Source organism: Gallinula chloropus, assembly GCF_964237585.1.
Source record: "Gallinula chloropus genome assembly, chromosome: 4".
In the NCBI taxonomy this organism is placed as follows: Eukaryota; Metazoa; Chordata; class Aves; order Gruiformes; family Rallidae; genus Gallinula; species Gallinula chloropus.
In genome coordinates, this window is record NC_140088.1 from 82,367,407 (window position 1) to 82,389,917 (window position 22,511).

The 22,511-nt window shown below is 65.6% G+C and overlaps 2 protein-coding genes across 2 annotated transcripts; both read right to left on the reverse strand.

Moving 5' to 3' along the window:
- Positions 1-451: 451 nt before the first annotated feature.
- On the reverse strand, positions 452-2,560 carry LOC311191807 (putative N-acetyltransferase camello). Its single transcript, XM_084264103.1, has 2 exons — positions 2,522-2,560; positions 452-1,643 (listed from the first exon to the last, which is right to left on the reverse strand). The coding sequence occupies exon 2, from the start codon at positions 1,639-1,641 to the stop codon at positions 973-975; it is 669 nt and encodes a 222-aa protein (XP_084120229.1). The 5' UTR covers positions 1,642-1,643; positions 2,522-2,560; the 3' UTR covers positions 452-972.
- A 527-nt stretch (positions 2,561-3,087) lies between these two features.
- Positions 3,088-10,735, reverse strand: CPXM1 (carboxypeptidase X, M14 family member 1; the record flags this gene model as incomplete). Its single annotated transcript, XM_084264176.1, has 14 exons — positions 3,088-3,338; positions 4,032-4,134; positions 4,394-4,533; positions 4,611-4,908; positions 5,051-5,230; positions 5,308-5,504; positions 5,786-5,909; positions 6,041-6,129; positions 6,318-6,468; positions 7,524-7,608; positions 7,693-7,832; positions 8,188-8,297; positions 9,869-9,976; positions 10,219-10,735. 14 exons carry the CDS (start codon positions 10,733-10,735, stop codon positions 3,088-3,090), a joined length of 2,493 nt encoding a protein of 830 aa, XP_084120302.1.
- Between the last annotated feature and the right edge of the window lie 11,776 nt (positions 10,736-22,511).

Below are 22,511 nucleotides of genomic sequence, written 5' to 3' on the forward strand. Positions count from 1 at the left end.
CGCACAGCACCCACCCAGCTCAAGCCCACCGGGGACTTTGCCCAGACCCAAGGGCAGACACCAGCACTGCCGGGCTCCTTGCCAGGGGGTTGGGTCTTGGTTATGTCCAAGTCAACTTTCATCCCTTGAGTAAAGGCCACTGGGGGTGGAGGTGGGGCACAAGGAGCCTGGGGGGACACAGTGCCCCCCCCCCCCCCCGTCCTCACCCCAAGGGACTGGCTGACAGCCAGCAGAGCGCTGGCCTTTGCTGGGGATTCCCCTGTGTCCAGAAGGGTCTTACCCTGGGGGATTGCAGTGATGCCCTGTGGGTACAACTCAGTGCCACCCTCCCAGCCTCATACTACACCCTTCCCGTCACGGGGTGGGGGGTGTCTTTGTGCTTCTGGGGACCCCCATCACCCCCCACCAGTGCGGGAAGAATGACCCATCCCAGTGCTGCGTAGCGGTCCTTTATTTCTTCCCCACCCTGTATGGGGGCAATGCCCAACCTGCAGGCACTGTGGGGCAGCTGGGGGAGTCAGGGGGGAAGCACAGCTGGGGGTGTCCCACAGGCAGCCACACGCCCCCCACCCCGGGGACACAGGGGTGTCAGGGCCAGGCAGGGTGCAGCCCCCCCCATGAACCCCCAAGGCAGGGCCAGATGGGGTGGGGGGTGGTTGCCCCAGGCCCCTCTCTATGCCCCACACACCCTCCCACCCCCCGCAGCGTGGCACGAGGGTCCCTACCCCCCATGCCACCCCCGTGCCAGCATGCCACACGCTCCCTGAGATGCAATGCCTGTGTGGATCGGCGGCAAGGCACGACCCGGGGGGAGACCCTGTGCCCCCCTGTGCCACGCCACGTCTGGTGGGCACAGTCAAGGGCAGCAGCTGACGGCACAGCCGGTGGGCACAGTGCCCCCCCCGTGGCCCCACGTGGGGCTCCCACCTGGCTGTGCCATGATGCCCACCGTCCTGGGGGCTGCGGCGGGTCTCAGGGGGCGCCGGACAGGTCGTAGCGGTAGGTGGTGATGGTGCAGTTGGCCAGGCGGCCATAGGCGGTGGGCAGGACGTAGTGGCGGTGCCGGCGGAAGCCCAGGCGCTCGTACAGGGCGCGAGCCTCATGCTGCAGCATCAGCGTGTTGAGCACCACGGCCCGGCAGCCGCGCCGCCGCGCAAAGTCCAGCACGGTGCGGCCCAGCGCCTTGGCAATGCCCAGGCCCCGGTAATCCTTCCGCACCGACATCCTCTTCAACACCAGCTCCCCCGTGGTGCTGTCGCCGGCCGGCCGCACGCCCACCGTGCCCACCACCCGCTCGTCCGCCTCCGCCACCCAGAACCGGGCGCCGGCGCTCTCGGCGTAAGCGGCGCCGATGTCCCGTAGGTCGTCCCCGAGGCAGCGGTCGATGTAGGTGCTCCAGGCGCAGCCCAGGAGGTGCCGGGCCAAGGCCAGCAGCAGGGTGAGGGCCAGCACGGGCAGCAGCAGGGAGCGGGCGCTGCCCAGCAGCAGGCAGAAGGTGCAGCCCAGCGCCAGCAGCGCCCAGGGCTGCCGCAGCACGTGCAGGCAGAGGGCCGGCGCGTACTCGCTCATGCCGGTGGCGAAGACCTCGCGCACCGCCTCGTAGTCCTCCTCCCGGTACGGCCGGATCCGGTACTGCACCATGGCTGGGGTGTGGGGAGATTGGGGGTGGGGTGGGAATCAGGCCTGGGAAGCGTCCCCCGCTGCCAGGGAGGGCTCAGGGGTCCTGCCAAACCAAGGGGCATCTTCTGCCTGCCCCAGCCTCACAGACATCCCCATCCCCATGGATCCCCCCCGCCTTATGGATCTCTGCATCCAACAGAACCCTTCATCCCAGGGACCCCCATCCCCATGTACACCTCCAACACACAAACCCCCATCCACACGGTCCCCTATCCCCACAGAGCCCCATCCCCACGGACCCGTCCAGCCCACGGACCCCCATCCTCACATACACCTCCAGCCCATGGATCCCCATCCCCACAGACCCCCATCCCCATGGACCCCTCCAGCCCACTGACTCCCATCCCCACATACACCTCCATCCCATGGGTCCCCATCCCCACAGACCCCCATCCCCATGGACCCCTCCAGCCCACTGACTCCCATCCCCACATACACCTCCATCCCATGGGTCCCCATCCCCACAGACCCCCATCCCCACGGACCCCTCCAGCCCACTGACCCCTATCCCCACATACACCTCCAGCCCACGGATCCCCATCCCCACAGACCCCCATCCCCACATACACCTCCACCCCATGGATCCCCATCCCCACAGACCTCCTCCCCATGGACCCCTCCAGCCCACGGACCCCCAAGGACACCTCCGGACCCCCCATCCCCTGGACCGCCCCCCCCCACCCCGGTCCCGTCCTGCCACCTCCCTCGCCAAGGGACCCCCCCAGCGCGACCTCACACACCTCCCCGCGGCGGGCTCACCCCCCCACCCCCGCACTCCCGTGCGCCCTCAGCCCCCCGCGCCCCCGACACCCGCCGGTGCCCCGGCCCCGCCCCCGCTCACCGCGCCCTCCGCCCGCACCGCGCGGCTGCCAGCGCCCGCCTGACCCTGACGGGGCTCGCGGCCCATTGGCTGCCGCGCCTCCCGGGGGCACGCCCCCTCGCCTCACACGAGCCAATAGGCGCAAGGAGACGGGCGGCGGGGGGCGGGCCCACGGCGGGGAAGAGGTGACGCCGGCGGGCGGGACAGCCGGTCACGTGTTCTTGCCCTTGTGGGGGCGGAGCCAAGGGGCGCGAAGCGGCGCCGGCGCCATTGCCCTTCAGGGCAGGGGTGGCCCCGCCCAGCAGCCCCGGCCGCTGCCCGTCCCCCCCCCCCCCGGTGCCGCGCCGGTCCCCTGGCGGAAGCAGGCGGCAAGGGCAGCACGGCCAACTTTACTGTCAGGCATCCCGCACAGCGGCGACGCCGGGAGCGCCCGCTCCGGGTCCGGACCCCCCTCCCCAATTCCCCCCCCCCTTCCCCAAACCCCCTTCCCCCCCCCCGCGCCTTCCCGGCCCCGCCGCCGGCGCAGCGTCCAGCCCCCGGTGCCCCGCGCCGAGCCCGCGGCCCCGGGGCGGCCGCCCCAGCCCCGCTCAGGGTGCGCGGCGGTGGGAGCGCAGGCGGCGCAGGCGCTGGCGCCGCAGCCGCAGGTCCGGGGGCAGGCGGGACCCCCCCGGCGGCCGCGCCCGCCGCCGCCGCTCCCGGGACAGGCGGAAGCTGCAGAGGGTGGGCACGTTCTCGTAGGAGACGTGGCACGGCTGCGTGGCCGCCTCGTAGCCCTCGGCCCGCGCCGTCACCTCGTACTCGCCCGGGTTGAGCAGCCGCCAGTAGTCCCCGTCGTAGGCTGAGGCAGCGGGGTGGGGGTCAGGGGGCTGGGGAGCGTGGGGCTGCCCCAGGTCTGACCTCATCTGCAGCCCATGCGTACCCCCAATCCTTCTCCTGTCCCCATTTCCATTCTCCCATCCTTATTCCCATCCCCTTGCCCATCCCATCCCCTCCCCATCCCCATCCCCATCCCCATCCCCATCCCCATCCCATCCCTATCCTCATCACATCCCCATCCCATCCTCATTGCATCCCCATCCCATCCCACTCCCATCCTCACCTCATCCCCATCCCATACCCTTCCCCATCCCATCCCATTCCCATCCTCGTCACATCCCCATCCCATTCCCATCCTCAGCACATCCCCATCCCATCCTCATCACATCCCCATCCCATCCCACTCCCATCCTCACCTCATCCCCATCCCGTACCCTTCCCCATCCCATTCCATCCCCATTCTCGTCACATCCCCATCCCATTCCCATCCTCAGCACATCCCCATCCCATTCCCATCCTCATCGCATCCCCATCCCATTCCCATCCTCAGCACATCCCCATCCCATTCCCATCCTCATCGCATGCCCATCCCCTTCCCCCCCATCCTCATCGCATCCCCACCCCATCCCCTTTCCCATCCCCATCCTCATTGCATCCCCATCCCAACCCCATCCCATCCTCATCCCATCCCCATCCCATCCCTATCCCACCATACCTGTCCGGACATCGTGGTTGATGCCATCCACAGAGATGATGGCGTTGGCGATGCCCTGCTCCGTGTCTTCATCCCGAACTACCCCTTTAATCCCACGGTGCACCTGGAGCCCGTGGGCCGAGCGGGTGTCAGTGGGGTGGGCATGCAGCTGGCACACGTGTGCACACACACACAGATACCACACACATGCACTCACACATGCCCGTGGGAGGTGCAGGGGGATGGACGGAGCCTCGAGGTGTTTGGGGACCCTGCACCATCCGCTCGACACATGCCCACACCCCACCCCCTCAGCGCCCACAGGACCCAGGTGTGTGTCCCCCCAGAACCGGAGGGCAGTGGGGCTGTGCCCCATCCCTGACCTGCTCCATGTAGAGCAGCAGGGACTCCCGGTTGTTCTCCCACTCATTCGGCAGCTCAGAGGCGTGCGGGAACTTGTCGCAGGAGAGCTCCACCGTGATCTCGAAGCAGTTGGTGTGCAGGTAGCTGAAGTCGTTCATGCCTGTGCCAGGCAAGGGGGTATCAGGGGAGGGGTCCCCCAGCCCAAATATCCCCTCCCCACACCAGCCCTCCACTCACTGCCGGGCACCGTGTGCCAGTTGGCCCCGTTGATGATGTTGCCGAAGCGGGTGAAGTCGTCGTAGTGGCAGAGGCGCCGCTCCTCGCTGGCCATGGCCAGGTTGGAGGTGGCGTAGACGGTGGCCAGCCAGCGGAAGACCCCATCGTCGGCGGTGGGGGTCAGCTCCTGCGCCTTCCAGTAGGTGCGGGTCATGTCGAAGGGGTAGGTGACCACCAGCTCCCCCCCGTGCAGGTTGGCGCTCAGCACGAAGGGGTACCGCTGCATCCAGTCGATCACCGCCCGCGTCTCGGGGGCCACCTGGGAGAGGACCCCCGTGTCAGAGTGGGACACGGGGAACCCCCGCCCTTGCTGGGTCCATTGGTGTCATGCCCACCCCAGCATGCATGGGCACTGTGCAGGCATCCTGTGGCAGGGTAGGGTCTCAGGGTGCCAGGCTCACCGTGGCGTTGGCAAAGGTGTAGTACTCCGGGATGGGGATGTAGTGGTTGGGGAACTCGTGGGGCACCAGGTCGTTGTCCTCAGCATCCCACAGCGCCGTGTTGAGGTCAGCAAAGTTGTGGTTGAGGTCGATGCCCTCGTAGGTCCAGCGCCCCATGGCCCAGCCCGACAGCTCCGAGCCCTGCCAGGAGACGGGGTCACCAAGGACCGGTGCCGGGGCGGTGCTCAGCTCCCCGGGACTGGGCAGCCCAGCCCTACCAGCTTGTAAGCAGTCTCGTAGCCATCGGGGTTCATGGAGGGCAGGAGGTGGATGCGGGTCTCGGTGACCAGCTGCACCACACGGGGGTTGCCCAGCCGAAACTCCCGGCACAGGTACTCCATCAGGTTGAGCAGCAGCTCCCGGCCCAGCACCTCGTTGCCGTGCATCCCCGCCACGTAGCGAAACTCGGGCTCACCTGCCAGGCACAGTGCAGTGGGTGGCTGAGGGGCCACCCACTGCCCTGCTCCTCTGCCCCATGCCAGCCTGGGCATCCCTGGGGAGTCTGTCTCCATCTGCCAGCATCAGCCTGGGCATCCGCAGCCACCCAGTCCCCATCCTGTAGCACCCTGGGTGCCCCCCCGACCACTCCATCTCCATCCTGTAGCACCCTGGGTGCCCGCAACCACCCTGTCCCCATCCTGTACCACTCTGGGTGTCCCCAACCAGCCCGGCTGTCGTGCGCCATGGGACACTGACCCACTTCATGCTGCCCAGGGTTGTCGGAGATCTCCATGACGTACATCTTGAGGCCCAGGTAGCTCTTCCCGATGCTGTAGACGCGGGTGATGTTGGGGCACTCGTCATTCACCCGCTTCATCAGCTGGGGGGGGCACACAGTGCTCAGGGTCCAGAGGCACCCTGGGGGTGCAGAGACCCTCTGACCCACACTGGGGTGCCCCCAGAGGTGCAGACCTCCCCCCCCGCCCCACGCCGTGGCTACAGGACAGGCACCTTTCTCATCTCCTTGTAGTTATGATGGCGGAAATCCAGCTTGTCGGTGGGCAGGGGCTGGTTGTGCCAGGCATAGACGTTGTTCGGGTCTGCGAGGAGCCAGGGGACATGTTGGGGGAGGGGGATGACACTGTCATTGCTCCCAGGGCACGGGAACAACCCAGACCCCAACCCTGGGGACAGCCTGGCAGGGCGTGCCCGTGCTGGGCGCTCATGGGTCAGGGCAGCAGCCCCGCCACAGCCCCGCAGCAGCCCTGCCCCAGGCAGTGTGACCCACCTGGCAGTGGGCAGCCCAGGACCTCTGCCCGCAGGCAGATGGTGCCGTTCTGGAACCAGGTCTGGGGGTTGATGCGCAGGTAACGGGCCACCATGGGCGTGGGCAGCAGATTGAGCACCGGAGTCTCGGGGTCCTTGTTCCCAGGGAAGACCTGGGGGGATGGATGCAGCCCCTGTGGGTCTCTCTGCCTGGCAGGGGGGAACTAGCCAGTGGGTACAGGGACAGGGGGCTGCGGGAAAGCTGCCTGCCGGGGCCCAAAGGGTTACAGGCTCCACAGCTGTTCTGGCCCTAGCCTGCCCTGGCCCCCCTCCAGCCCCTAATGAAGAGCAGACACAGGGCTGAGGGGGGTGGAGGGGGGCCGCGCCAGGCACCGGCGAGGAGCAAGAGGCACAGGGTCTGGGGTGCACACACTGGTCTGCCCCCAACCCACCAGCCCAGCACCCAGAGGGGAGGGTCCCAAACACAATCTCCAGGGACGAGCATAGGGACTCCCCAAACCCACCCTGGCACAGGGACCCCAGACTCCCAAACCCACCCCAGCACAAGGACCCCAGGCCTGACTCCAGCACAGCCCCAGCACAGGGACCCCCAATCCCACCCTGGCACAGCACTGGCACAGGGACCCCAGACCCTCAAACCCACCCTGGCACAGTGCTGGCACAGAGACCCTGAGCACCGGTACCTGGGCTGGCTATGGGAGCAGCATGGGGGGCGTCTGGCAGCACCCCCATCTCACACCTCCTGCACACGCTCACACACGCCCGGGGTGCTCGCACACGCCGTGCGCCCTCACACACACGTGTGACCCTGCGTGCTCAGCACTCACACGTGTGTGCCCGAGCACCAGGCTGCCGTGTTCCCCTTCGGGCGCAGCCAGCCGTGCCACGCGGTGCCGCGCATGCCCACGCGTGCCCCCGCCACGCTCACCCGCGTGCACGGAAGGAGCCTGGCAGGCGGCCGGGGCAGCAGCTGGGACAAGCAGCCTTTGTGCCCGGTGCCGGGGGGAAGCACTGGAGGATGCTCACAGGTGGGGAAGCCAAAGGCAACAGAGACGGGTCCCAGCCTGGCCGTGGTGCCAGCTGCACAGTTAACCCGCCCGGCACGGTTAATCACCCCCCATGACCTTGTTCTATATGGGGAGCTGAGCGGGCTGGGGTTCCAGGGGGGTCCCCACTCTCACCAACTCTGCTCCTTGCAGGCACCTACCGCTTCCTCGGTGCCGTTGCGGCACGGATGCCACGTGTGCGTGTCATTGCTGACCTGGACTTTGTAGGACGTCACCCAGTCGTACCTGCACGGGGCAGAGGGTCACTGAGGTACTGGCCCCCCCATCACCTGCCACCCCCTCCCAGGCTGGCCCTGCCTGGTGCCTTACGTCCAGATGGAGTTGAGCCCCTGCGTGATGATGCCGGTGAAGTTGGTGAGCTGGCGGGCATCCACCTCCAGCCACTGCTCCGTGTCCTCCTGCCCCGCGCACCAGCCACCGTCGTAGAAATCCCCGTCGTACAGACCCGACTGTGGGGAGGGGGGTATCAGGGGCAGGATGGGGGTGTCAGGGGCAGGATGGAGATGTCAGGGGCAGGATGGGGGTGCAGGGCCTCACCCGGGGCATGTGCCCACGTGCTCCCCACCCCGACGGTGCCACAAGCAGTGGCACCCATGTGGCAGCAGCACTGCACCAGCACCAGGACGGTGCTCTGAGCCACATGGCACCACTTGGCCAGGGGTTAACAGGACCCTCCGAGGGGCCTTGGCCAAGTCCCCTGCACTGTGTGGGTGGATCCGGTGCTGCCGGCAGGCCGGGCTCCCACCAGCCACGGCGAAGCTGCAGGGGTCCATGCACACTCCATGCACACACACTCTGTCCTACCTGGATGTTGAGGCGCCCGCGGTGCGCGCCCAAGCCGTAGCGCTTGTGGCTGGAGGCTCGGAGCTGGGAGTCCAGCACCCGCAGGGATTCCAGCCCCAGGGGAGGGCACTCTGGGGGCAGAGCAGAGCAGGCTGGGCTCACTCGGATAGCCCCACACACCAGTCCCCCCCCCAGGGCTGCTCCCACCCTATGGTGGGCTGTGTGGTGCCATAACACAGGGCATGTGCCCACCTGGCGAGGTGCAACAGCCCTGCCTGCTGCCCACCCAGACCCTGCTCCCAGGCTCTGGGGCAGTGAGACCCCCAGGCCCTAGCCCCCTGAAGCAAAAATGCAGCTGGGCCCTGCTGCTGTGGCCACAACCACAGCTGCAACCGCAGCTGGGGTGAATCCTGCTCCATGTGCTGCCAACCCCACCGCACGTTGCGCAAGCCCTGCTCCCCGTCACACAGAGGGGTGGGAAGGACAGCAGGGGTGGCAACGGGGGGGAGCCAGTGCCCCCCATCCCCACTCTGGGATGGGAGGTGTCTGCACACGCGTGTGCGTGGGCACGCATGCGCCCAGCATGCAGGGGGTGTTTCCATGCTGTCGCAAGCAGGGTGTTGCCGGTGGTGCGTGTGCAGAGCGTGCACGTGTGACGGCATGGGGAGCACGCGTGTGTGATGGCGTGGGGAGCATTGGGGTGTGATGGCATGGGGACCACCGTGTGTGATTGCATGGGGACCACGTGTGTGTGATGGCATGGGGAGCATGCGTGTGTGACGGCATGGGGAGCATTGGTGTGTGATGGCATGGGGACCACGCGTGTATGATGGCATGGGGAGCATTGGTGTGTGATGGCATAGGGACCACCGTGTGTGATGGCATGGGGACCACACGTGTGTGATGGCATGGGGATCACCATGTGTGATTGCATGGGGACTACACGTGTGTGATGGCATGGGGACCACTGTGTGTGATGGCATGGGGACCATGCATGTGTGACGGCATGGGGAGCACGCGTGTGTGACGGCATGGGGAGCATTGGTGTGTGATGGCATGGGGAGCATGCGTGTGTGATGGCATGGGGAGCATGCGTGTGTGACGGCATGGGGAGCACGCGTGTGTGACGGCATGGGGACCACACATGTGTGACGGCATGGGGAGCACACGTGTGTGATGGCATGGGGAGCATGCGTGTGTGACGGCATGGGGAGCACACGTGTGTGATGGCATGGGGAGCATGCATGTGTGATGGCATGGGGACCACCGTGTGTGACGGCATGGGGACCACCGTGTGTGATGGCGTGGGGAGCACGCGTGTGTGATGGCATGGGGACCACGTGTGTGTGACGTCATGGGAACCACAGGTGTGATGGCATGGGGAGCACGCATGTATGATGGCATGGAGATCACGTGTGTGTGACAGCATGGGGACTACACGTGTGTGACGGCATGGGGACCACGCATGTGTGACAGCATGGAGACCACGCGTGTGTGACAGCATGGGGAGCACGCGTGTGTGACAGCATGTGCCCGGCTGGCGTGGTGGCAGTGGGCGCACGTGATGGACGAGGCTCGCGGGTGTGCACCCCAGTGCCAAGCACCTGGCTTTCACACCGGCCTGGGCACCGTGCACACGCGTGTGTGCCCATGCAGCCCCGGACACCCCTCCGCCCTGTCCCTCGTCGCTCAGTGTACGTACGAGGCTCCTGCCGAGCAGCTGTGTCCTTGGCCGGAGCCTTCGGCTTCTTCCTCACCACTTTCTTCCTCACCACTTTGACCCGCACCAGCTTCTTCCGCGGCGCCGGGGCTGGAGATGGGCAAAGGGACCCCCGGGGTGGTAGGGTCGGGGTACCCACACAGGACCCTGGTGCCTGCTGGCACTCGGGGAGCCACGCATCCCTGCAACACCCCCCCCCCCCCCCAACTGTCCCCCACCCTGGGGCATCCCCCACCCGGGCTGCAGCGCGGCCCGAGGTGCGCACGACCCTCCTCCCCCCAACACACACTCGCACTCACACCCCAGCCCCTCCGCCGCCTCCCAGCTCCTACCTGTGGCCTTGGGGGCTCCCTCCTTCGGCCGCCCTCTCTGGGGGGGGCTGGGGCCGGAGGGGGCTGCGCTGACTTTCGGGGGGGCGGCCGTGGTGCTTTTAGAGGTTCTCGACCCGGTGCCCTTCGAGGGGGCCGCCCCGGTGCTTTTGAGGGGTCTCGTCGCTGTGTCCTTCGGGGAGGTCTGTGCCGTGCCTCTCGGGGGGGCCGCCTCGGTGCCCCTGGGGGGCCTCGTCGCGGTTCTTTTGGGGGGGATCGCCGTGGTTGCGGGGGTCCTCGGTACCGTGCCTCTCGGGGGGGCCGTCCCGGTGCCTCCGGGGGTTCCCGTGGCGGTGCCTCCTGGGGCAGTCCCCGCGACGCTCCCGGGGGTGCCCATCCCCGTGGCGCCGGGGCGATCCGGCTCGGTGGGGGCGACCGCTAGCCCCCGGGGCCGGGAAAGGCGGCTGCGGGGTGCCGCCCGGGCAGGGGGCGGCGGGGAGGCCAGCAACAGCAGCAGCAGGGCGAGGGGCAGCCCCAGCATGGCCGCGGCGGAGCGGAGCTGAGCGGCCCCCGGCCCTGCCTGCCCGGCGCTGCCTGCCCCGGCCCTCCCCGCCGCTCTCGCCGCCCCTCTCCGCCCCGCCCCCGCCTGGCCGGGACCCCCGGGGTTGGGGGTTGTGTGTGCAAGGGGCGCTCGGGTTTGTGGAGGAGTAGGGCTCGCCACGCACGCACCCCCCGCGGATTCGGGGGCGGGGGGGGGTCCCACCCCCGCTGAGCCCGTCGGTGCCCCCCCCTCCCCCCGACAGGCAAAGTGCCTTTGCCCGCACCTCTGCCCGCGCCTCTGCCCGCATCGCTCCACCGGGCCGATGGCGGGGGGGGGGAGGTGTCCCGCCGGGCTGCCCGGGGGTCTGCGGAGGTGTTGGGTGAAAATGACCCCCGACGTGTGACCGGCTGCTCCGAGGGCCCCCTCGAACGGGGGACACCGGGTCCGGCCAGCCCACCCCCCCGGTCCCCGCCGTGTGCCCCGGTCCCGGCACAGCCGGCGCCTGGCCCTACTCCCGGGGCTGAAGGGGACCGACAGCTCGGCACCCCGGAGCCGATCCCGTCGGGGTGAGGGGAGGTGCTGGGCGGGGGGCTGCTGGGCGCCGCAGGATGCGGCCCGGGGGGTCGGACCCTGCCCGGTTCCACGGCAAACCCGCGGTTCCTCCCTCCATGCGTGCAGCAATGTGCCGGGTCACCGGGCTGCGGCGGGGGGCGGAGCGGGGAGGGATGTGGTACGGAGCGGCCGGGCGCGGGGTCGGTGGTCGTGTCCCCCCAGCCCGGCGCTGCCAGTGCCTTTGCCGGACACCACGTCCCGGCTCTGCGGGGCTGTTCTCGGAGGTTTCGCCGCCGCTGCCTGTGCAGACCACCCTCCCCCACCCCCCCCCGAAGGCTGGGACCCCCACACCCCCATCCCCCAGCCTGCTACCGCTCCCCCCGGGCCGTCCAGGGGGGGCCGCGGCTGCATCCCACACGCGGGGGGGTTGCGCTGCGTACCCCGTACCGGGGGCTCTGCCATCCCCGCCGCAGCCGTCAGCGTCGCCGGCCGAGCCCGGGGACCCGGGAGGCCCCGCAGCCGCCTGCGCGGAGCCGCTCCTGCCCGCGCCTCGCAGCCAAACCCCGGCGCGGAGCCCGAGCCGAGCAGCGGGGATCCAGCCCCGAGCCCGGACGCGCTGCCCGGGGCTCTGCCCGACGGGGACCCCCGCGGACGGTGGTTCCCGCCGTGCCCTGGGTATCCCCGGTGGGACCTGCGGGAGTGAGCACTGGCGCTGCCGGACTCCCTGCCGTGCCCCGGCGGCTCCAGCCTAAGCCTGCCCGCAAGTTTGAGGTGTGCAAGGGGCCGCCGGCTGGAGAGGAGGAGCGGGTGGGGGGCGGTAGCCCGGTGGGATGCCCGGGATGGGAGGTGGGGGTCCGGGCCAGGGTGCCCACGGCCCGTGGTCCCACCGTGGGGAAGGTCTCTGGGTCCCATCTCTGCCCGCACCCCGAGTGGTGTCCTCCAAAAAGCTGCAACGCTGCTGCTGGCGCTTGCTGCCAGCCTCCCATGAGCTCATTTTCCAGCCCGAAAGGACTTTCCCGGCCTGACTTTTACCTCTTTTCTTGGGAATTTCTAAAGAAGGGCTGGGCTGGGGCCACCAGCACCCAGCTCATGCTCAGCTGGAGCAGGCAGGGGAACCAGGCAGCCTGGGGTGCTGGTCCCATCCCAATTGCTGTCCCCTCTGCCCGCTCCCCACCCGGGACCTCTGGATCCCTGCACAGGGATCTCTGCACCCCGGGACTGTTGAGGCAGCACAGGACTTGGAGCGGTGTGGGAGGCTGTGTGTTCCTCCCTGGGCAAGAGCAGCCATCCCAGGATGGGTTCTGTCAAGCGAGGCTGTGCTTGGGGGAGTGGGGCAGGGTCGCAGGGGTGCTCCTGTGGGAAGGAGTCATTTGGCTCTGTGTCACTCGGGGATGCTCCCATAGGACGGGATCCTCCATCCCAGCAGTGCCTGGGGATGCTCCTTCCCCATCATCGGCTGAGAGCGGGGGATGGCTGGGACTGGGCTGGCACAGGGCCCATGCGTCTGGCATGCAGGATGATGCTTTGTTTCATGCCCGTCTCTGGGGGCTGGATGGTGGGAAGGGTTTTGTTACAGCTTGAGGCATACCCCACATCCTGCTGAGGGCTCTGGAAAGGGCCCAGGAGGGGAGGCTGCGCTGGCTGGCGTGACTCAGCCCCCACGTGATGGGGACTTTCGAGGTTTGCCGAAAACCTGGCGCTTCACCGCACCGCTCTGGCAGGGGTGCTGGGTGCGGCGCCCAAGCCCAAGGGCAGGAGAGGCCAGTTGGGCTGGCCCTGCTCCCGGCTCCCTGGGGCCAAGGCTCACAGCTCAGCGGGCTGCGGCGCTCGGATTCCGCCCCGCTCAGCACTTCCAGGGACGTTATGAATTTCCCCATGCAGCTTGGCTCTCCGTCAAGCTGGCCGCATCCCCACCGCCGGCAGCTGCCAACTCCCGCTGAGGGAGATGCCTTAAAGGCGCCATAGCCTCTCCCGGCATGGATGCTGCTGGACGGCTGCTGAGGCCTCCCCCGGCACCCTACAGCCGGCGTGGGGGCAGCAGCAAGGACCAAACCCACCGACGCGGTGTTGGGGCTTATGGCATCACTGGTACCAGTGCTCCGGGGAAGTCTGCTGCTGGTCTCCGCAGCGTGGGGCAGCCCCCCGGGGTCCCTGGTGTCCCTAGGGTGTTCCAAATCGGTGATGGGGCAGCCCCCCAGGGTCTCTGGTGTCCCTAGGGTGTTCCAAATCGGTGATGGGGCAGCCCCCCAGGGTCCCTGGTGTCCCTAGGGTGTTCCAAATTGGTGATGGGGCAGCCCCCCAGGGTCCCTGGTGTCCCTAGGGTGTTCCAAATCGGTGATGGGGCAGCCCCCCAGGGTCCCTGGTGTCCCTAGGGTGTTCCAAACCGGTGATGGGGAGGGGGTTCTCCCTCCGGACAGAGTGGCTGGGCGCCGTGTTCCCGTGCTGTGCCCCGTGTCCCCGTTGCCGGTGAGCACCCTGCCTGCCTGGCTCGCTGCCCTGAGCTGCCCCAGCACGGGGACCGCAGGCGGTGGCTGAGGCCGGGGCTGCCAGCCAAGGCAAACTTTTCGGTAGGGCCTCGGCCAGCCGCGGGACTGGTGCCAACCCGCCCCACAGTGCCACATCCACCGGCCGTGCCGGGAGCTCAGGTGCACGGGGGACCCGGGGCTGGGCGAGGGGTCTCTCCTCCCACCCCTCCTGCCAGCATCCTGCCCTACGGTGGGGGTACATGGGTGGTGTGGGATGGAGCTCTCCTGCCTCCCAACCCCTGTCAGGTGGGGGGGAGGCAGTGGGTGCAGGGGAGGTGTCACTGTGGTCTGGGGAGGGAGGAGGCTCTGTGGTGCTTTGCAAGGGCTTCTGTGGCCGCTGGAAGAAGCACTCTTAGCAGGATGCCCAGTATTCACTGCCCACAAAGGGCAGTTGAGGTTTTAGGGAAACAAAATAGCGAGACCCACGCGGAGGGGTCTCGTGGTCTCAAAGTGGGGGCCAATTACATCGATCAAGGAGGATTTTGTGCTTGGCAGGGATGGGGGTGTGTTTGGGGCAGTGCTCAGGCACTGTGTAATTGGGGGTTAAATGTGTCCTCTTGCCTTGCAAAGCCCTTTGGGGGAGAGCCCAAGGGCTGCAGAAGAGCATCCTCTGCTGAAAAGGGTCCTGGGGAAGGGCTGAAGGAAACCTCCTGCCCCCACAGGCCTGAGAGCTGGGGGATGGATGGGGAGGAATGAAGGCAGCAGAAATGGGCAGGAATGGAAGGGAGGGGAGGGCAGGGAAAGGTGACAGGGGGAGGTTGGGACCACCCACCCAATTAAAAGACTGCCCAAATGACCCCCCAGCCCAGCCCTCCCAGGAGCCCGCGTGGTGCTAAGTTAAGTGTGTTTGACCAACAGTAGATGATGCGATAATTACCAACCAATTAGTGTAACTGCAGGCGGGTTTCTCTGATCAGCGTGAGGCAGATTCTGGGTGCCAGCTCTGTGCAGACCTGGGAGACATCAAATCCCTCTGCTCTCTGTGTGTGTGGGCATCCTGCACACCGGGTAACCACCCCGCTTTTGGGACAGCACTTCCTGCTTCTGAGGGGTTTCCCCTCTGCTCTCCCTTGGGATGAGTTGGGGTACATTTAGAGGGACCCCCCCCCCCCGGCCAGGGATAAATTAAAAGGGTGTTTTAATGAATGGTGGCCACAGTGACACTTGGGGAGCAGTGAAAGGCGGCCTGGAGACGGGATGCTGAAGTGTCAGACTGTGTGACAGTTGCTGCTGTTTTGCCAAAGGAGTGAGAGGCAGGATGAGCTGGCATAGGCAGGGTGGTTCCTTGTGGTGGGAAGGGACTTGCAGGGTAGAAAGAGGTACAGTGTGATGGGTTCAGTGTACCAGGAGGGGGTGTGTTCTAAAACTGAGGCAAAGGGAGGAAAGGGAAAAGAGTCCTGACTAGGGGACAGGAAAAGCCAGGTGAGAGGACACAGAGGAAGATGCTCAGGTGTCGGAGCTCCCCTCCTCAGACTGGGATCCCACGAGTGAGGAGGAAAAGGAGATGCCTAGTCCTCTTCCTGGGTGCACTAGGAGACAGAGATGGAGCTGTGCTCCTGGCCCCCTTGGGCTTGCAGGACCCAGGGAGCCTGGGATCTGCTCACATACCATTTACACAGGTGCTGGGGTCTTACCTGGGTAATCCCCAGGGAATGGGGCACTGTTAAGACTGCAGTGATGACTCAGGATCCTGGTTAGAGATAAGATGAGTCCTTCTGGGTGATCTGCTTACCCCAGAGGAATGGAGAGCAGTTCTGGGAAAGCCAAGGCAGGGCACCGACATCTGTCTCCTGAGGGAAGATCCCGGGTGGGATCTGCATACAGACAAAGGGCAGTCAGGGAATACCAAGAACTCATTCTATCTGGGATCCAAAATGGGGTAGAAAACCCACCAAATATTTAAATTGTATGAAATGAGGCAGGGAGACAAAGAAACCCTTCTGCTTTTTATGGGAGAGTGCATGAGGCAGCTGGGAAACAGGCAGGTCGGGACCCGGAGGGTGCTGGTGATAGGAAGTTGTTTCACAGGTTGCTTATCGGTCAGTCGGTGTCAGATGTTGGAAGGCAACCAGGGCACCGAGCCCAACCCCCTGCAGTGAGCAGGGACATCTCCACTAGATCAGGTCACTCCGAGCCCCATCAATCCTGACCTTGAATGTCTCCAGGGATGGGGACTCCATCACATCGCTGGGAAACCTGTCTCACCACCCTCTCAGTGAAGAGCTTCTTCCTAATATCCAACCTAAATCTGCCCTTTTTGAGTTTAAAAACGTTACCCCTCATCCTACTGCTACATGCCCTTGTGAACAGTCCTTCCCCAGCTTTCTTACAGGCACCTTTCAGGTGCTGGAAGGGGCTATAATGTCCCCCTGGAACCTTCTCTTCTCCAGGCTGAACAAGCCCAGCTCTCTCAGCCTGTCTTCACAGCAGAGGTGCTCCAGCCCTTTGATAACTTCTGTGGCCTCCTCTGGACTCGCTGCAAGAGCTCCATGTCCTCCTTGTGCTGGGGGCTCCAGAGCTGGACACAGCACTGCAGGTGGGGTCTCTACCCGAGCAGAGCAGAGCAGAGCCAAGGGGCAGAATCCCCTCTCTCATCTGCTGGCCACACTCCTGGGGATGCAGCCCAGGATGCAATCAGCCTTCTGGGCTGTGAGTGCACATTGGTGGCTCATGTCCAGCTTTTGCATCCACAAGTGCTCCTAAGAGCTTTTCCTCAGGGCTGCTTTCAAGCACATCACAGATGATGGGAATGTCCTTTGCAGATGAAGTACCCAGTGATGGAGAGGAGGTGGGAGGACAGGAGAAGGGAGGGTGAGTGCTGGCCATTCACTGGCCACCCTGACAAACCCAAGCAGGCAGGGTTGGTGCCTGGGGTCCTGGCACATGGGTAAAAAAGGCACTTGAGGCCTGATGAAGATAAACAGACCTCCACACCCACCGGAGAAGTGAAACTTCCACTTGACCAGAAGCCTGCGATGAACAGTACCTGGGAAACAGGACTGGCTGGTGGAGTGGTTGGGTGCCCACAGACATCCCCAGTGTCCATGTCCCCAGTTGGTTTTGTACTTGGGATTAACAACTTTGATACCTGCTGTTCTGCTGTTTGTGTATAACATGAAATTTTTCCTCCATGGAGATAACTCCAGACCCTCAGAAAGCAGAATTAATGCAACTCTGCTACATGGCAAACCTGAGAATGGTGCATTCGGTATTAGCTGTCTGTGAAGGACAGCTGTAGGTACAAGGAAAAGCATCCCACTGTCCCCTGCCCACTGCATCCCACCCACACCTGGCCAGGGGCCCATCCCCAGGACCCAGGACCATCTCCTGCATGTCTTGTGGGTGCACATGTGCCTGTGGACATGCACATCCCCAGATGTGCACAGCCCCACAACCCCACATCCCCAGGTGTGCACATCCCCAGATGCCTGGACATGCACAGCCCCACATCCCCAGACATGCACAGCCCCACATCCCCACATCTCCATTTCTCTGCCAATCTCCATGTCCAGACCCCAATTCCATGTCTGAGCTCATCCCCACGTCCCAGCCCATCTTCAGGTCCCCAGGTGTTCTTCATGTCTCAGCCCATCTCCATGCCTGAGCCCATCTTGATGTTCACAGCCCATCTTTCCATCTTCAATCCCATCTCTGTTTCTAAACCCATCTCAACGTGCCCATCCACCTCCATATCCCAGCCCACCCACCTCCATATCCCAGCCCATCTCCTCATCCCCAAGCCCATCTCTGGCCCATGGGCTGTGTCACCAACCATGCTCCTCACATGGGGCTTGGTTAGAAGAGTTGAGCGTTACAAGGGAGTTAATACAAGTCTTTCCTCTCCCTGCCTGCCCCGCTGCAACAACTGGTGATCAATGGTTTCCATATGGTGCCCATAAAGGCAGCGAGTGCCACATGCCTCTCCCCTCTGCCCCAGCAGCAAGCAAATAAATTAAAGCAATTACTGCTGCAGCTCGTCTGGCTGTTAATGAGCCACGAGGAGCGGCTGAGAGCTCCTGACGCGTCCCCAAAGCTGGAAATGTCAGCATCACTCTTAAATACGGCGCTGCCAAGGCTGCCAGGTGCTGGGGCCCTCCAGAACCACGGCCTGGTGGCTGGGAGGGGTGCAGGGGCCTGGGATCCGGGGAGGGGTGTTCTGGGAAGGGGACTGTGGTGCTCTGGGGTGGGGAAGCCAGATGTGTGGGGTGGGAGCAGCCAGGCTGCAGAGGGTGCGTTCCCCTCCAGTGCTGCCCCCAGTCTAGAGCCCCCCACACCCCACAGGCCTTCCACGGGAGCTGGCTAAGCCCCTCTGCGTCAGGCACCCAAAGCTGTGTGTGCTGGGGACTGGTGGAGAGGCTGGGCTGGAGTGCAAGTGGGATCTGTGTGGGCTGGGGTGCAGGGTGTCAGCTGGGGGGCACTTTGGAGGGCTGGGCAGGGGTGCAGGCAGTAGGGTGCAAGGATGCAGGCAGTAGGGTGCTTGCTGGGGTGCAGGGTAGAGATGAGGGCAGGAATGCCGGCAGGGATGCTCAGGGTGCAGGCAGGGATGCCTGTTGGGATGCAGGATGGGGATGCAGGGAGGGGTGCACAGGGATGCTCAGGGTGCAGGCAGGGGTGCTGAGAGTGCAGGCAGGGGTGCTTGTTGGGGTGCAGGGCAGGGTTGCAGGCAGGGTTGCAGTCAGGGATGCACAGGGATGTTGGGGGTGCAGGCAGGGATGCAGGCAGGAATACACAGGGATGCTGAGGGTACAGGCAGGGTGATTGTTGGGGTGCAGGGCAGGGATGCAAACAGGGATGCCCAGGGATGCGGAGGGTGCAGGCAGGGATGCAGACAGGTATGCCCAGGGATGCAGAGGGTGCAGGCAGGGGTGCTTGTTGGGGTACAGGGCAAGGATGCAAACAGGGATGCCCAGGGATGCTGGGGGTGCAGGCAGGGTGCTTGTTGGGGTTGAGGCGGGGATGCAGACAGGGATGCACAGGGATGCTGGGGGTGCAGGCAGGGGTGCAGGCATCATCCGCGGCTCGCGACAGCCCTCTCGCGGTGCGCTGCAGCCGAGGCCGGTCCCGCTCCGCCAGCTCCCCCCATCCCCCGCTCCCTGCTCCGGTCGATGCCTCCGTAGCGCGCTGAAGCGAGGGCGCTGCGTGTGCCGGGCCAGAGGCCAGGGGGATGGCCGGGCACGGGAAGGGCGAGTGGGGAGTGGAGGAGTTTTTCCTCCTGTTAGGATGGACCTTCCTGTGCTCCAGTTTGTGCCCCTCAGCCCTTGTCCTGTCGCCGGGCACCACTGAGAAGAGCTTGGCCCCGTCCCCTCAAGACCCCCCTTTAGCTGTGGGTCACTGGTGAGATCCCCTCCCACTCTTCCCTTCCCCAGGCTGAACGGCTCCAGCTCTCAGCCTTCCCTCACACCAGAGAAGCTCCAGTCCCTCATCATCCTCGTACCCTCAGCTGGACTCGCTCCAGCAGCTCCCTGTCTGTCCTGAACTGGGGAGCCCAGCACTGGGCACCCAACTCCATCCGTGGCCTCAGCCGGGCAGAGCAGAGGGGGAGGAGAACAGACCCTCCCTCCACCTGCTGACCACGCTCTTCTCAATGTCCCCAGGTCCCATCGGCCATGAGGGCACGTGCTGGTCATGGAGACCTTATCACCAGGGCTCCTGGGTCCTTCTCTGCAGCGCTGCTTCCCAGCAGGTCACCCCCAACCTGTACTGGTGCCGGGGGCTATTCCTCCCTGGGGGCAGGACCCCACACTTGTCCTGGCTGAACCTCACTAGGTTCCTCTCTGCCCAACTCTCCAGCCTGTCCAGACCTTGCTGAGCAGAAGCGCTGTCTCCTGCTGTGTCTGTCGGCCAGTGCTCCCAGTTTGGTATTGGCAGCAAACTGGCTGGGGGTACACAGTGCCCTGTGCAGGTCCCAATGGATGTGCTGAACCCACCCTTGGGGCACCACAGGCCTCCAACCAGATCTTGCACCGCTGATTACACCCCCCTGGGCTCTGCTGCCAGCCAGTACCACCCTCCCCCACTCCCCCCTCACTGCCCCCTCACCCAACCCACAAGAGGATGCTGCAGGGGATGGTGTCAAAAGTCTGGACAGCACCCACTTCTCCCCCATCAACCCTGTGTCACACCATTGCTGGGGCCATCAGATCCAACAGTGGGCACACAGGGCATCACTGGGAGTGGGCAGGGCACTGCTGCAGGGTGTGAGCACACAGGGCATCAGTGGGAGTGTGCAGGGCACAGCTGCAGTGTGTGGGCACACAGGGCATCTCTGGGAGCGTGCAGGGAGCTGCTTCAGCCCTGCACATTCACCTCCACGCTCTACCCATGCAGAGCACAGCTGCAGTGCACATGGCCATGCAGAGGGTGCAGGGCCCCGCTGCCCCTCACAGCACCCAGGCCCCCAGCTGTCCCCATTTCCTCCAAGACACCCAGTGGGTGAAGCAGCAGCATGGGCATGGAGGGGGGTCCCAAGCCAGACCCCTGTCTCATGCCACAGCATCCCTGGTCCTGCAGCCTGGAAGGAGCCTGAGCCAAATCCCTGGTGGCACAAGGTTCCCTAAGGACTGGGGATGTGGGGGGACCCTGAGTCATCCTGAGGGGGTGCAGCCCTCCCCACCACAGCAGCAGGGTGCCCCTGCCCTGCTCAGCCAAGCCCCTTGCTGGTGGGTGCAGTGGGGACAGCAAGGGGCTGGGGGAAGCACGCTCCCCATGGCTCCAGTTCTGGCCCAGGAGTGCAGCCTGGAGAGCCACTGGGTGCTCACTGGCCATCGAGTGCCAGTTCTGGCACCGCAGCCACAGAACTGGCCACCCCAGCAGTGCCAGGGGCTGCGTCTCTTCCCCATTCCAGGTCACAGCCACCCCGGGGGGGTGCCTTGTCTGTGGGACAGTGACCCCCTACACGGGCCAAGGGTGTCGTTCTAGGACAGACCCCCGCCGCACACTACAGCATCTCCCATCCCACAGCATGCAGCACATCACCAAGGGGCTCCCAGGGATGCAGGTGGCCCCAGACACACTCTGTTTGCTGGAGCACAGCACGCTGGGTGCCATCACCCCCCTGCACCCCCCACATCCCTCTGCCCTACTGCAGGAGGGGGCTGCCGGGTCGCCCTCGCACCCGGCCTCGTGCCGGCCGCGGCTGCCGCACGCTCCCGCTCGCCCGGGGCTGCTGTGCACACTGCCAGCCTCGTTAACCTTTCTTGATTAAGGCAATTATTTCCAGCACATTATCTGCTAATCTAAACATCGCTGCTGCGGGGTGGGGAGGAGGGGGGGGGGAGAGCAGAGGGGGGGAATCGACACCCGCAGCTGGAGGGGATGGGTGCGGTGGGGATGCCGGCAGGGCAGGGATGGAGGGGTGTCCCCGGGACCCCCCCCGCAAGGTGGGGGTCCCCTGCCTGCTCCTCATTGTCCCAGACCTGTGGGACACCCCCTGCAAAAGGCTGGGATGGAAGTGAGGGAAGGGACGGTCCTTGAGATGATCACCGCTAGTGGGACCCCCTGCTGTCCCAGGGCTGGAGGAGACCCCCCTGTGTGGGGTGGGACTTGGGGAGGCTGTGGCACTCACCATCCATTGTGTGGCTGCATCCTGTGTATTCACATGCCCCATCCCTGTGGGGGGACCCCCCACAGCCAAGGGTGGTGGGGGGAGCTGGGTGGGCTGTGAGTGTCCCCCAGGAAGGGTGATAAATATTTATGGGTGGTGGGGAGCGCCTGAGGGGCCGTGGGCTGGGAGGCTGTGACCCCACATCCCCGTGAGGGTGGGGGGCAGCTGCTTGGGAGTCCCTTGGGTCCGGCGTGGGAGGGAGCACCGTGCCCCTTTCTGGGGCTGCAGCAATGGGAACAAGCTGGGGGGGGGCTGAGCCAGGGCTGACTGTTTCCAGCAGGGGTGGGCTGGGACCACTGCTGGAACCCCAAGTGCCCTGGGGTATGGGGAGGGCCGTGACGTGCAGGGTGGGTGCTGCCAGAATGATGGGTGTCCAGGGGAGTGTGGGGGAAGCACCCCCATCCCCTCTCCCCGGGACCCCTGCCCACTCCTGCTGCTGCAGGGCTGGGGTCACTGTCCCTGGGGATGTCCCCACACGCAGCCCCCTCCCCACTCACAGACCCCCCGGAGCCAGCGCCCTTCTGCAAGGCCTTTTATTTCCATGTCAGACAGCCCCCACCCCGCTCTGAGGGACCCCTGTGCCACCCTCATGGTGGGACCGGGATTCCCATGAGGACACCCTGTCCCTGAGGGCAAGCAGGGGCTGCCCCCGGCCCTGGGACACCCCCCCTACCCCCATTCACCCCAGGCAGGGGCTGGGGCCACTGACCTAAGACCCAGCACTGAGTGAGGGGCAGCAGGGGCTGCGTGATGGGTGGGGGGGGACACGACACACACGCTGACACCGAGCAGGGTGCGGTGGCATCACCGTTGCAGTGGCACACGGCGGCACGAGACACGGTGTGGGGGGGCACAGGCGACCCCCCACGGGTGGGATGGGGGGGTGAGGGGAGTGGGTTGGGGGGGGTCTTTGTTTTTTTTTTTTCCCTTTTCCTTTATTTACAAAATCCCCGTTCGCTCCCTCCTGGCTGGGAGGTCTGGGAAAACCCCGGCGGGAGGAGGCAGAGTCGGGACCAGGGGGTCTCCTGCTTCCCCCCACCACCACCCTGCCAGAGCCCCTGCCCTCTGGGTCACCTGCTGCTAAAAATAATAATAA

Coding starts and splice junctions, on each gene's coding strand:
- LOC311191807 (XM_084264103.1), bottom strand. CDS start 1,641: ATGGTGCAGTACCGGATCCGGCCGTACCGGGAGGAGGACTACGAGGCG.